Below are 12,237 nucleotides of genomic sequence, written 5' to 3' on the forward strand. Positions count from 1 at the left end.
GAGCCACATCCACATCCCGCACCCGTCTTTTTAAGAAGGAGGAGCCAACAGTAAAAAGACAACCTCATTTCATCTTTGCCACCCTCCTGAGCAGGAGGTGTTGTCACCTCCATGTACGAGGTGGGGAAACTGAGGCACAGGTGTGTTAAAAACTTGCCCTGGGCTCACACAGCACACAAGTGGTGTCCACGGATGGAGTGGAGAGAAAAAGACTGAAACGCGGAGAGCACTCAAAGGCCCCCACAGCGGCTTAGGACAATTTTGTGCTGGTAGATTCTCACGATAATAAACTGGACCTGGATGCCACAGGCCTTTTCTCTACAAAGCCTTCATTTTTCTCATCACCCCGCACCCACTGCAAATGAGAGGAGTCCACGCATGCTTGAGCTAAGCTTCCCGAGACCAGACAGCCCCGGCCGCGGAGGCAGCACGAGGGATGGGGCGCAGAGCTGCGGGGACGCGGGCCGTCTCGGGCCGGGGTCCGGGGCCCGCCCGCACAAGCACCCCTCACCCAGGGGCCCGAAGGAAGCGGGAAGGATGCGGCCTGGGGGCTGAGCGCCAGTGCGGATGCCGGCTGCGAGGCGCCGGCTCAGGGAGGCCACCTGGCCTGCGCCCGATGCGCTGGCTGTTAGGCAGGCGCCCACCTTCCGGGCTCTTGGGAGGATGAAGCAGCCGGCGTCCAGGGCAGGGCCTCGTGCCGCTCGTGCCCTGCGATGGTAGCCCCAGGGCGATGTGAGTTCATCCTCTCTACCGAGGGGCTGGGAAACTGGGGTCTTTGGAATGTTCGTGTTTGTGGAGATGTTTCGGGGCTCCCCAGAGCATTTGACTTAAATTTTGTTTTTAAATATACTGGAACAAAGAAGCAAAACCACCCGCGCATGGCGCGCTGCGCACACGGGCGCCACAGTGCGGATCGCGCTCTCCTCTTCAGCTGTTTTATGAACAGGGGAGCGCCCTGGCTGTGTTTGCGGGGCCAGGCGCGTCCTCAGCCCCGGGCGCCGCGCCAGGGCGTCTCCTGCAGGGCCCAGGTCCGGGCGCCCCCTGCCCTCGGCAAGCCCTGTTCACCCGGGCCGCAGCGCCACTGCAGCGCTCACACAGGGTGTCCCCCAGGGTCCCCCCCAGGAGATGCTCGCTGTCCCCGCAAGGCAACCCCGGGGCGAGGGGGACCCCACACGGGGGCCTGTCCTAGTCGACCACGGGGCGCCGCAGTACCAGACACGGGCTGGCTCTGTAAAGGGAGATCAGCAGGGTAGAGGCACCCAGTGCCCAGGCCTGAGCGCGCAAACCAGGGCAGCACCGGGGTGCTATCCACTCTCCAAGGTGCTGTCCACCCCCCAGATGCTCTCCCAGCACCCGAGGTGCTCTTCCCCATCCGGGGTGCTCTCCACCGCGAGGTGCTCTCCACCCCGAGATGCTCTCCACCCCGGGGTGCTCTCCACCCCCCAGGTGCTCTCCACCCTCCAAGGTGCTCTCCATCCCGAGATGCTCTCCACCCCCCGGGTGCTCTCCACCCCGAGGTGCTCTCCACCCCCCGGGTGCTCTCCACCCCCCAGGTGCTCTCCACCCTCCAAGGTGCTCTCCATCCCGAGATGCTCTCCACCCCCAGGGTGCTCTCCACCCCGAGGTGCTCTCCACCCCCCGGGTGCTCTCCACCCCCCAGGTGCTCTCCACCCCCCAGGTGCTCTCCACCCTCCAAGGTGCTCTCCACCCCGAGATGCTCTCCACCCCCCAGGTGCTCTCCACCCCGAGGTGCTCTCCACCCCGAGATGCTCTCCACCCCGAGGTGCTCTCCACCCCGGGGTGCTCTCCACCCCGAGATGCTCTCCACCCCGAGGTGCTCTCCACCCCCCGGGTGCTCTCCACCCCGAGGTGCTCTCCACCCCCCAGGTGCTCTCCACCCCAAGGTGCTCTCCACCCCCCAGGTGCTCTCCACCCCAAGGTGCTCTCCACCCCAAGGTGCTCTCCACCCCCCAGGTGCTCTCCACCCCAAGGTGCTCTCCACCCCGAGGTGCTCTCCACCCCGAGGTGCTCTCCACCCCCCGGGTGCTCTCCACCCCGAGATGCTCTCCACCCCGAGATGCTCTCCACCCCGAGATGCTCTCCACCCCCCGGGTGCTCTCCACCCCAAGGTGCTCTCCACCCCGAGGTGCTCTCCACCCCCCGGGTGCTCTCCACCCCGAGATGCTCTCCACCCCCCGGGTGCTCTCCACCCCAAGGTGCTCTCCACCCCGAGATGCTCTCCACCCCCCGGGTGCTCTCCACCCCCCGGGTGCTCTCCACCCCCCGGGTGCTCTCCACCCCCCAGGTGCTCTCCACCCCAAGGTGCTCTCCACCCCCCAGGTGCTCTCCACCCCGAGGTGCTCTCCACCCCGAGGTGCTCTCTACCCCGAGGTGCTCTCCACCCGCCAGGTGCTCTCCACCCCCCGGGTGCTCTCCACTGCCCAGGGTGCCCTCCTGAGGAGCTCTCCCACCAAGTCAGCTCCTCCCGCTCAGAGCGTGGGCCCCGTGGCAGGAGGCGTCTGCCGGCCGCCCTGGCTCCCCTCTCCCTCAGCCGTGGCCGGGCCTCTCCCCTGCGCCTCGGCTCCCTGAGCCCCCAGGACAGGGCGTCTCCACCAGGGCTCCAGGAGCGTGAGCTGAAATTCAAAGCCCTACTCTGGGGGCTTTGGGGCCGGGTGGTCTCGTCGCTAAGATGCCACGCAGTGCGGCCTTAGGACGCGGCGTGCTTTGTCCCCGACGGGCATGGGACTCCGTGGAGGCGCGCAGGCAAGGCCTGCCCAGCCCCCTCTCCTTGCTGCGCGCCAGCCTCTCGCGCGGCCGTGTCAGAACGGCCATGTCCTCCCCTGGGTCTCTGCGTCGGTGTAAGGCCCGCCGGAGCGCGGGCACCCCGAGCCGCGCCTCACGACGCCCCGTTCCAAGGCCCCACGGCCCCACGGCACGGAGGAGGTCAACGTCACCCGCTTTCTCTTCTGGGTACCCACCCGAGGGAAGCGGCCGCGCCCTTGCGTGTCCCCAGGGCTGCGCTCTGCCCAGGCGGGGGCGTGGCACGAAGGGGGGCGGCAGCACCTGCTCTGCTGCTGTCCCCACCACCCACCCTGGCCTCCCTCCGGCCCTAACCCAAATGGCCGATCCTGGGGACATGGCACGACAAGGCCAGCCCTGGGCCCGGCAGGTTCCGGGGTCCCCCCGACCTGGGCAGGGGCCGGCCCAGACCCCACCTGCGCCCTCGCGGCTCCGCCATGGGCTCCCGTCTCGGGGAGGAAGGGCTGGGGCGGATGCCGCCGTCCCGGCCGATCCCCACGGGTTCCTCTGACACCTCGGCCTCCAAGCCGCTGCAGGCTCTGCGTCCAGTGCCCTGCCGGGCGCCCGGGGCCCGGCCCCGCAATCTCCCTGCCGCCGCCCGCCGTGGGGGTTTCTGGGCGGCCTGGCTCTGTCCCCCACCCCCGGCAGCTGCCTCCTGCCCTGCAATGACCGCGAGGCTGAGCCCACGCCCCGTCCTGCTGTCCATCGTGAGGAGGAGACCAGCCAGGAGAGGAGAGGCCGTGGCAAAGGAGCGTCCTCCCCTGGGCTGATCACGCCCCGCTCCAGGGCGGGCTCGGGTCCTACCCGCCGCGCCTGGGGGCGAACCCACTTAAATCGGCTTTTTTTAAAAAATGTTTCTTCTATTTATTTATTTTTTAATTTATTACCCCCCCCCTTTGCTCTCTGTGTGTATTCACTGTGTGTTCTTCTATGTCCGCTTGCATTCTTGTCAGTGGCACCTGGAATCTGTGTTTCTTTTTGTTGCGTCATCTTGCTGTGTCAGCTCTCCGTGTGTGCGGCGCCATTCCTGGGCAGGCTGCACTTTCCTTCACGCTGGGTGGCTCTCCTTACAGGGCGCACTCCTTGTGCGTGGGGCTCCCCTACGAGGGGGACACCCCTGCGTGGCAGGGCACTCCTTGTGTGCATCAGCACTGCACATGGGCCAGCTCCACACGGGTCAAGGAGGCCCGGGGTTTGAACCGCGGACCTCCCATGTGGTAGACAGACGCCCTGACCACTGGGCCAAGTCCGCGTCCCTGTAAATCGGCTCTTAGATGATGTGGGCAGGTAAGACGAGTCCACACCCGTGTCAGGGTGGGCTTTCTTCCAATAAGACGCGGGCCCCTGTTAGCAGAGGAGGTGGGGAGCTGGGAAGACGTGGCCAGAGAGGTAGGACAGCTGGCCAGCCCCTGACTTCATGGCAGCTGGCCCAAGGGACAATGAGCTGCCCCCCCACCCCGGCCATGCCAGCACCGCGGTGTCCATTAGAGCAGCCCTGGCACTCGAGGGCCTGCCTGAGGAGGCCCTCACCTGGGGCAGCAGCCTCCACCTGCCTCCAGAATGCCTACCTGTTCCCAAGGCCTGGGCGTGGCTTCCAGAGCCCACTTCCCTGTGCCCCCCACAAAGGCTGCCCCTGCCCGCAGTGCCCGCCTCTGCCCTGGGGCCCTGCGCGCTCCATGCCCCCGTCCCTAGCACAGGCTGCTGGCACCCGCCGTTTGCAGCTGCAGGGCTGTCTTCAGGTCAGCTCGCACACCCCCCTGTCTCTGAGTAACTGGCTCCCGGACAACACGCCACCGCCCCGGAGCTGGGCAAGGCCCGGCCTCCCCACCTGCCGGGTCCCACTGCCGTCCCAGCTGCTCCCGCATTGGGGCGTGGCTGAGTGACCGAGGCCCGTGCCAGCCCGCACTTCCCGGCCTCATCTGGGGAACAGTGGACTTGGGCTCGTCCCCCGGCTCAGCCAAAAGCAGCAGAGGCCACGGGTCCCAGGCGATTGGGCTCTGAGCCTCCGTCCACCCAGGCCTTCCCAGGCCGGCATCCGCGTCCTCCGCCACCCCGCCCCAGCCCTCGGTGCCTGGGCTCTGCCGGGGGCAGGCGGGTGGGGACAGCGGGCACCCAGGAGCGGCTGCCGGGCCCTGGGGGAAGGACAGTCACCCAGGAGCCTCCGCTCTGCCCACCGAGGCCCGGAGGGCCCTTCTCCGGCCCGGGGCGCCACTTGGGCATAGGCTGGTTGCAGTTTCTTGGCCAGTCACGCTGACTCGGACCCTGCACCTCCCGGGGCGAGAGCAGGACAGCTCTCGAAGCATGCTCCCGCCCAAAGCACCCGCAGGGCCTGGAAGAAACGGGGGCCCTCCAGCTTGCACCCCCCTCCGTCGTCCTCCCTGTTGCCATCGTGGCATTGCCCAAAAGCCACAGCCCAGGGCTCCCACCCACCATCGGGGGGCCAGGCCCTGGGAAGGCGCCAGCCGCCGCTGCCCGCCGGTGGCCCTTGGGCACTGACCCCTGACCGAAAGCGCGGGCTGCCTGTGCGGCCGCCGGGCCCGCTCTCAGCGCGGGAGCAGCTTTCGCTGAGGTCTTCTCCAGGCCAGCTGGCCCCGGGGCACCCAGTCTCCTGAACACCCGCCCTTCTTCCACCAGGAGCACCCTCAGGAGCAGGCGCGACCAGCTCAGGACCGACCAGCGCCTGCCCCACCGCGGCTGAGCGAACAAAAGCCCGGGCGGTCCAGATGCCACCACCAAGGAGAGGGACGCTCCAGCGGGCGAGGGGACACGGCGCAGGGCAGCGGCCCGGAGGCTCCCCAGGTGCACGGGCCGGGGCGCATCTCAGAACCAGCTCGGAAACGATGACAAGCGAGCAGCTGTGCCCAAGAGGTCGAGACCTGCTCCCCGGGGCCTCCTAAAAACAAAAAAAAAAGACACACGCAAACAAAGGAGAAAACCAGCTCAGGGCACCAGTGTGGCTCGGTGGTTGAGCACCGGCTTCCCACATACGAGGTCCTGGGTTTAGCCCCCAGCCCCAATACCTAAAAAAAAAAAAAAAAAGAAAAGGAAAAGGCCTTCTTAAGTTTAAAAGAAGAGCAAAAGTTGAGAGAGTAAGCATCCAGATTTGGGTTCACACAGATGCACCACAGCCTCACAACCCCCAGGACACTAGAGCTGGTTTACAAACAGGCGTGGCAGGCCCCACCTCTTGGCAATGCCTCCAGGGAGGCCCCCCCCACTTACCAAACTGCTGGCAGATACTGGGATTCCCTTCTGGAGCTCTCCTGTGCTGTCCTGGTGGGTCATTTGGTCAACTGGGGTGGTCCATGAAAGGGACTGTGCTGGGCAGCCTCTTTGTCCCGGTGTGCCGGGGGATAACAGAGGGGAGGGAGGCAGCACCAAGACACAAGAAGCAAGGCAGGGAGTGGATGTAGCTCAGCGGTTGAGCACCTGCTTCCCATGTATGAGGTTCTGGGTTCAATCCCTGGTACCTCCTAAAAAAAAAAAAGAAGCAAGAGGGCAGCTGTGTTAGTCAGGGTTCGCTAAGGAGACAGAATCAGCAAGAGATATCTGTCTATAGGAAGAGACTTTATTAGAGTCTCTCACATGACCATGGGGATGCACAAGTACAGGTCCTCAGGCAGGCTGCAACCAGGGGCGCTGATGAAAGTCCAGTGAAGGTTCTTGACGAGTTCTGGGAGACGTTGGCTGTCCAAAGACAAGCTGGGAAATTCTCACTGAATGCTGGAATCACTTCCCCTTTTAAGCCATTTTCAATTGACTCGTTGGTGATGGCAATCTCCCTGATTGATGTAATTGTAATCAGCTATCTATGATTTACCACTGCTATAAAGTCAGTGGTGACTTAAGTCCATAAATGCCCTTGTATTACAATTAGCCCAGTGCTTGCTTGGCCAACAACTGGACACAGTTACCTGGCCAAGTTGACACATTAGCCTAACCATCACGGCAGTCTAGAAGGTAAGGAAACACAGCGCTGAAAAGTCAAACAACTGTAACTGTGAATGAACAACACAGTCAAACTCCACCTGCTGCCTGGCCTCCTGAAGATCAAGTTCAGAGAGCCAGACTTAAAAAACAAAGAGATTCAGCTCCATTTTCAATTCAATTCAACAAAAAGTGGTTCTCCATCTCCACTTTCCCTGGCAGCAGGGACATGGCATAAGGAGGAAGGAGAAGGTGAACTCAATATGGACATGGGTGGTATATCTTTGTCACCATTGAACCAGCACAGACTAGGTCCCCAATAAATGTTCATTCAGTGAGTGAAGAAATAATGCGTGTACTTATGAACCTTTTTCTTGTGAAATTTAAACTTAGCCTAGTATTATATATTGCCTAAGAATTACCTCCTGAAAGCCTCCTTGTTGCTCAAATGTGACCAAACTCAGCAAATGAACTCACTAACTTCTCCCCGGCATGGGACATGACTCCCAGGCATAAACCTCCCTGGTACCGAGGGATTATTACCAAGCATCAACTAGTGATGCATTTGGAAAAAGACCTTGCCCCAAAGGGGGAAATATTAATGCAAATTAGGCTTTATGGTTAAGATATTTCACAGTGATTCAGGAGGTCATTCCAGAGGTCACCCTTATGCATGTCTCAGGAGGCTCTCATTGACTGCCACAGTAAACAGTGCCTCAAGCAGGGGTCTTCTGAGGGCTCTAGAGACATCTAGACACTATAGACAGGGCAGACAAATCTCGGGAATTTGGCACCATGTCAGTGGGCCTTACCTTGGAATGTATGTTCCCCAATGTAAAAGAGTTATAATTTCCATACATATAAACTCTTCTGCCCCTTTTATTGGAACCTATAATTAGGATTATACTCATTAAATATACATGCCAGAGACTTAACTTGTCAGTCTGTTCGTATGCCGGTTGAGCCCTGAATCTCAGCAGAGTTGCAACACCTACTTTCCTGTTCATTGGACTCATCCAGGACAACAAACAAAAGGATGATGATGGACAATGCCCATCCCAAAAAACAGAGTTTCTTCGACTGCAAGCAAGACAGTTCCAACCGTCTGTCCCATGGGATCTAAGTCCCCTCTCAATCAGAAAGAGTGGGCATCCCCATCCCAAAATCCTCAAGATTGAGAATGAACAAACATAAGAGGGGAATGCAAATCTGGATTAAAGTAGACTTTTTCAAAGTAAACATTTAAGTAATATGAAGCTTCTTTAAAAATAAAACATTTCCATTTTAAAAAAAAGAAAGAAAGAAATAGAGGAGTGAGGGTGTGGGATGAAATGGGATTGGAGCAACTCCATAGTGCGGTAGGTAAATTTGTAACTTGTTGTGTGCTGGCTCCCGGGAAATACCTCAAAACACTAGGTGGATAAAGCAAGGCTCCCTGCCCTGAAGGTCTTGACAGTGTCTGGAAGCCAAGCAGGTAAAGCCAGGATACTTATGCAGTTTCCAAGTCAGCTTAAGGTGGGACTTACAGGGCGGGGCGGGCTGGGCAAGGATTTCATAAGAAGCACACAAACTGACAGTCATTTTAGATGCAATTTATTGAAGAATAAAGCAGTTTTAAATGGGTTTGGGAAAGTATTCTACTATAGAACTATTGTGATTCTAGCAATGGAAGAAATTATGTCGTTGATGTGGAGACAGTGGCCACGGGAGTCACTGAAGGCAGGGAGAGGGAAGAAGAGGTATAATATGGGGGCATTTTCGGGACTTGGAGTTGTCCTGAATGATATTGCAGGGACAGATGCAGGACATTATATATCCTGCCATAACCCACTGAATGGACTGGGAGAGAGTGTGAACTACAATGTAAACTATAATCCATGCGGGGTAGCAGTGCTCCAAAATGTATTCATCAAATGCAACGAATGCACCACACTAATGAAAGAAGTTGTGGATGTGGGAGGAGTGGGAGGTGTGGGGAGTGGGGCATATGGGAATCCCCTATATTTTTTTAATGTAACATTTTGTGTGATCTATGTATCTTTTAAAAATAAATGAAAAATATGTTTTTTAAAAACGGGTTTGGGGAAAGCTTCTGAAGAAAACAAAAAGGTTATTTGCCACTTTCGCCTTCCTGGGCAGTAGTAACTCAGGTTGGTAAAGACTGAAAGAGTAGCGCTGGCGGCGATGGCTGGCGAGTAGCCCTGCCCACACAGATGCAAGTCCATCATGTGGTGTGGCTGGCAGCTGACCTTACGTAAACCCTCCTTCCTCCACACTCAGAGGAGGACAAGCAGAGCCAAGTGGGCTCCAGGAGGGGCATGGAAGCAAATTTCCGAGGCTGAGCCAGCCAAAGGAGAGGGCATTCAGGGCTGCCTTGGGGTTTGGTATCCTCCCACCATTTCTCTGATGGGAGGACCAGCTTCAGAATTCACGGAGCCCGTGCAGAATGGAGATGTGAGGCATTCACCAAAGAAGCACCCACGAGAAGACACACACGTGGCTCTGCAAAAAGCCTGGTCAGGCTGCTCCCGAGCAGAAGCAGGGAATCAGGACAGAACGAAGTGTGCTTTCGTGCCTTGTCACTAGAACAAGAGATGCTGCAGAAAGAGCTGTGACCAGTGGCATGATCAGCGGGGCACGAGGGACCGCCGCTCACACCAGGCACATGGGACAATGTAGTCTGTGGGGAGAGAGGAGCAGGTGTGTGGGAGGTCCAGCATGATGGGGCCAGGAAGGCAGACTGAGGACAAAGAGGAGGAAACAACACCCCGAAGGTACGGAGGTGCGACTGTAGCACCTCCCTCCACACCCAGAAACCCAACCCGCCCACACCGCTGCACCTTCTACCACGTCACCATGAGTCCCCCACTCCCAAGCTGGCTTCCTTTAACAGACTCACAACACCCAAACAGTCCACAAGCATCTTGCCACCCCTGTGTCGGTTGGAATCGGCGCGTACAGGAGAACCGCCGCCTGAGCCCAGGTCCCCGGCCCCTCAAGGACACCCTGGGCCATCCCATGGCTGGCACGTGTCAGCAGCCGTGCAGAACAGGCCGGAGCCTGGAGCAGATCAGAGCAGGCGGAGCTGGGCACAGCGCTTCTCAGCCGAGGTCTCTGTAAGTGGCCAGCACAGGGCAGAGCCTTTGAGCACCAGGGCCCCTTCTCGCGGCACGCACATCGTCATGCTGCCGCCGTCGTCGGGGCGAGCAGCTCCACGGTCCTGCCGGCTGTGAAAGCAAGCTTTGGGATTACAGTCTAACCTATACTTACAGGCAGCACCAAAATTGGAAAAAGCTAGCAAAAACACTGGTTGATTAGCAAATTTCAATTTGACTACCTCCAGCTCGCTCCCAGCTTACTGCAGTTTCCCATCTTTCAGTGCCACCCCCTGCCCCCTGGGTGCGCTCCCGGCCCTCCCACAGCTTCACAACTTAAACCCCTGTATTAAATCCCTCTCTGTTCGAAATACCTGAAGTGGATTCTGTTTTTCATCATAACCCTGTACTTTTTTTCCCTTTGTACATTTGTGTGAATGCCCACATTTTCGTGGCAGGATCCCTGTCCTTTTTCCTCATTTTGCTGAGCTCTTCAACAAGACCTCTCTGTTTTTAATTTTCTTGTCATCATCGTTTCTTACCACCACCCGCTCAACAGCGGCAGACAAAATTTGGTGCATTATACTCCTCTGTGTTCACACCACTGTAACATCAAAGTGCAAAACCACTTTAAAGCACTGAGCTGACCAAGCCTCTTCCTCTGGGGACGCTGCTACCTCTCGGCTTCACTGAATCTTTTGTTTCGCCGGGTCTTTTTTTTTTCAATCTGCAACAGCAAGACTTTGCCTCTATTGGTGGGAATTATGCCTAATTAATGAACAGAAAAATTGGTATTAAAACAGCCTGCTCGGTCTCAACATGTTTTAGTGACAGCTTCCCAATCTCCCATCTCAGTTTCCTCATGCACCTTTTCCCCTTCCAAAGGGAATACTCCAGTGCTCATGGGTCCCCTACATTCATAAGTCTCTATTTTCTCTTCTTTTCCTCCCCCTCTGAGGTAGATTGAATTATACGCCCTGATGTTTTAGTTTCCGGGGATGCTCAAGTGAATACCAACCATGCCCTGGGTTGGTTTAAAATATGGCAATTTATTAGGTCACAGTTTCGAGGCTGTAGGAAAGTCAAGGTCAAGGTGTCATCGAGGCTCTCTCTCAGGGGCCTGGGACGCTCTGGGCCGGCTGTGGGTGATCGTAGGTCTGGTGCCTCTGTCACATGGCAGTGCACTGGCGGCCTCTCCTTGCCTCCCCTTCTCTTCCAGCTTCACTGAATTTCATTGCCTTGCTTCCCATGGCTCGCTCTCTCTCTGTCTGATTTCATTCTGCTTTTAAAGGACTCTGGAAACAGGATTAAGACCCATCCTCCATCCTCAGTCACACCTCAACTGAACTAACCTCCTCAAATTTCCTATTTACAATGGGTTCACACCCACGGGAACAGATTAATTTAAGAACATGTTTTTCTGTGGTATGTACAGTTCCAAATCACCACACCCAGGGAAAAAAGAAAAGAAAAAAAAAAACATGTTCTTGTGGCTGCGAGCCCATGGTAAGTAGGACCTTCAGAAGAAGTTATTTTAAATTAAGGAGTGGCCCCACTGAGTCAGGATGGGCCTTAATCCTTTTACCAGAAGCTTCATGAAGAGGAAGGCATGTGAAGAAGCAGAATTTGGAAAGACAGTGAAACCCAGAAGAGACAGGAGAGGACACCGCCATCTGACAGGGAAGTCAAGGAAACCCAAGATTGCCAGCTAGCCAGACGGCCACCAACATCTGCAGGAGGCAAGGCTTCTAGCCAAGAAATTCCCAACCTATGGTGTGGTACTTGCCATAACATCCTAGAAACAAAGACACTGTCTTATGGCATTTGGCTTTTTTTTTTAAAGATTTATTTTATTTATTTCTCTCCCCTTCCCCCTTGCCCCGCCCCCCACCATTGTCTACTCTCTGCATCCATTCACTGTGTGTTCTTCTGTGTCCACTTGCATTCTTGTCATGCGGCACTGGAAATCTATGTCTCTTTTTGTTGCATCATCTTGCTCCATCAGCTCTCCCTGTGTGTGGCATGGTGCCACTTTTCACTTTTCAGCCTGGGTGGGCTGCGCTTTTTTCATGCAGGGAGGCTTTCCTTGCAGGGCACAGTCCTTGCATGTGGGGCTCCCCTATGGGGGGACACCCCTGCGTGGCATGGCACTCATTGCACGCAGCAGCACTGCACATGGGCCAGCTCACCACATGGGTCAGGAGGCCCTAGGTACCGAACCCTGGACCTTCTATATGGTAGGCAGATGCTCTATCAGTTGAGCCACAACCGCTTCCTGGCGTTTAGCTTTGTAGAGGATTAATTGCTCCAACTTCTTGGTCACACTGGATGCCTTTTAAGTACTAGTTGCCACCATCTCTAGCTGTAGACATAAAGATGTCACAGATTTCCAGCAACTTGAGTGATTTCAGGCTAA

The 12,237-nt window shown here is 57.2% G+C and overlaps 1 protein-coding gene across 2 annotated transcripts in view; it reads left to right on the top strand.

The window, feature by feature from the left end:
- BEND7 (BEN domain containing 7) overlaps positions 1-8,647 on the top strand; it is a 133,639-nt gene extending 124,992 nt beyond the window's left edge. For both annotated transcript variants that reach the window (XM_058282385.2, XM_058282386.2), the window contains exon 9: positions 5,434-8,647. In XM_058282385.2, the coding sequence (XP_058138368.1) occupies positions 5,434-5,696 (263 nt within the window). In that variant the 3' untranslated portion in view covers positions 5,697-8,647. The remainder of the gene's footprint in view (positions 1-5,433) is intronic.
- The last annotated feature ends 3,590 nt before the right edge of the window (positions 8,648-12,237 follow it).

Source organism: Dasypus novemcinctus, chromosome 20 (assembly GCF_030445035.2).
Source record: "Dasypus novemcinctus isolate mDasNov1 chromosome 20, mDasNov1.1.hap2, whole genome shotgun sequence".
In the NCBI taxonomy this organism is placed as follows: Eukaryota; Metazoa; Chordata; class Mammalia; order Cingulata; family Dasypodidae; genus Dasypus; species Dasypus novemcinctus.